This window comes from Mandrillus leucophaeus, unplaced genomic scaffold, assembly GCF_000951045.1.
Source record: "Mandrillus leucophaeus isolate KB7577 unplaced genomic scaffold, Mleu.le_1.0 Scaffold1134, whole genome shotgun sequence".
Classification (NCBI taxonomy): Eukaryota; Metazoa; Chordata; class Mammalia; order Primates; family Cercopithecidae; genus Mandrillus; species Mandrillus leucophaeus.
In genome coordinates, this window is record NW_012099588.1 from 167,868 (window position 1) to 169,492 (window position 1,625).

General features: G+C 50.0%; 1 protein-coding gene across 1 annotated transcript in view; it reads left to right on the plus strand.

Annotated features, from left to right (window-relative positions):
• The window catches only part of LOC105550892, a 7,661-nt gene extending 7,282 nt beyond the window's left edge, over positions 1 to 379 (plus strand). Inside the window, 1 exon segment of the mRNA XM_011995970.1 lies at positions 251 to 379. Coding sequence (XP_011851360.1) covers positions 251 to 379 — 129 coding nt within the window.
• The last annotated feature ends 1,246 nt before the right edge of the window (positions 380 to 1,625 follow it).

The window sequence follows — 1,625 nt, forward strand, 5'->3', positions numbered from 1 at the left end:
CCATGAGAGGTTGATGGGTTAATTAAATAAGTCAATTCCTAGAATTTGAGAGAGGAAATAAAGACCTGAGAACCTTCCAGAATCCGTGTGTTAGTTGTGCTGAGTTTGTTGCAGGTGGGGGTGGAGAAAGCTGTGAGGAGCCAACTGTGGATGGGGCCTGTGTCCAGTTGCTGTTCAGTCCATCAGGGGCTTTATGTGGTCAGTCCTCAGCTGGGTGACCTTCACTGTTCCATTGTTCTTGTCCCTTCAGTGGAAACTTGTCCAGGAGAGCTGTGACCACAGAGGCTCACACATCGCCCAGGGTGGCCCCTGCACACAGGAGTCTCTGTGCTTTCTGAGACAAGTTTTCAGACCCATTCAGTTCCCGCCCTCCTACTAGGGCTCCCCTTCTGCTCTGATCTCCTGCCCTCTCTCCCTGCCCTCGTTCCAGTGATCTTGGTGTTGGCTCCAATATCAACTCATGAATCTAAAGCATAATCTAATTTAGATTTATATTTGTTTGTGAAATTGGACCCATCATCAAGGACTGTTCTTTCCTGAAGAGAGAAACCTGATTGTGTGCTGCAGTGTGCAGGTGGGGAGAGGGGGTTGGTGTGGCAGAAGGGATGGGGGAGGGAGGACACACAAGCAGCACCGCTGAGAAAAGCACGGGCAGCCTCAGTGTCAGTGTGAGGGGAACTTGTGCCATAGCTGCCACAAAACAGCATTTGGCCTCAGGCTATGTTAATAAAGATACTGCCTTTAGAATAGGGAGGTGCTCTACAGTGATCATTCATTCAACTGACCTTTGTTTTCTGTCAGACACAGGACAGAGTGGTTCTGCATCTGGGGAACATCACTGAAGTAAAATGAGAAAAATCTCTGACCTTGTGGAGCATGTGTTCCAGTGGGAAGACGCAGACGATGGATACCCGATAACCAGAGCAAGGAAAGAAAGTGCTAGAAGGTGTTAAGTGCTGTGAGACAGGTGATCCAGGATGTGGGCAGTGGGGACAGGGAAGGTGACTGTTGTGCTGGGTGGTCTTTGTGTGCCTTGTTGCAAAGGTGACCTTTGAGGAAAGAGTTGAGGGACGTAAGGAGTTGTCCACGAGGATGTCTGCGGAAGTTCTTTCCAGGCAGAGGATCCTCCAGTTCAAATGTACTGGGGCAGGAAGGTGTCTGTGTTCCCAGAAGAGCAAGGAGGCCAGGAGGGCCGGACAGAGAGAAACTGGGATGAGGTCAGAGGTGTGGTCAGAGCAGGTGGGCCAGGAGGGAGTGGGGAAGCATCTGACCTCTGCTCTGAGTGATATGGAGAGGTAGAGGACAGTTTTGAGCAGAAGCGGGACATGATATGACTTCTCTTTTAAAAGGATCTCTGAATGCTGTTCTGAGAACGGAATTGAGAGGCGAGGGACAAGGGAGGCTGAAGGGAAAACAGTAGGAAGCGAGTAGAGTATTCCAGGCTGGAGATGTAGGTGACCTTGACTGGGGTGTGAGCAGGGGAAATAGTGGGACATGAAGGTATCCTGGATGCATTTGAAGATGAACTCACAGCATTTGCCAATGGATTGTATCCATGGTGTGAGAAAGATGAGCCAAGGACACCCATAGTTGTAAAATGAGTGAGTAGAAGGATGGAGCTGCTG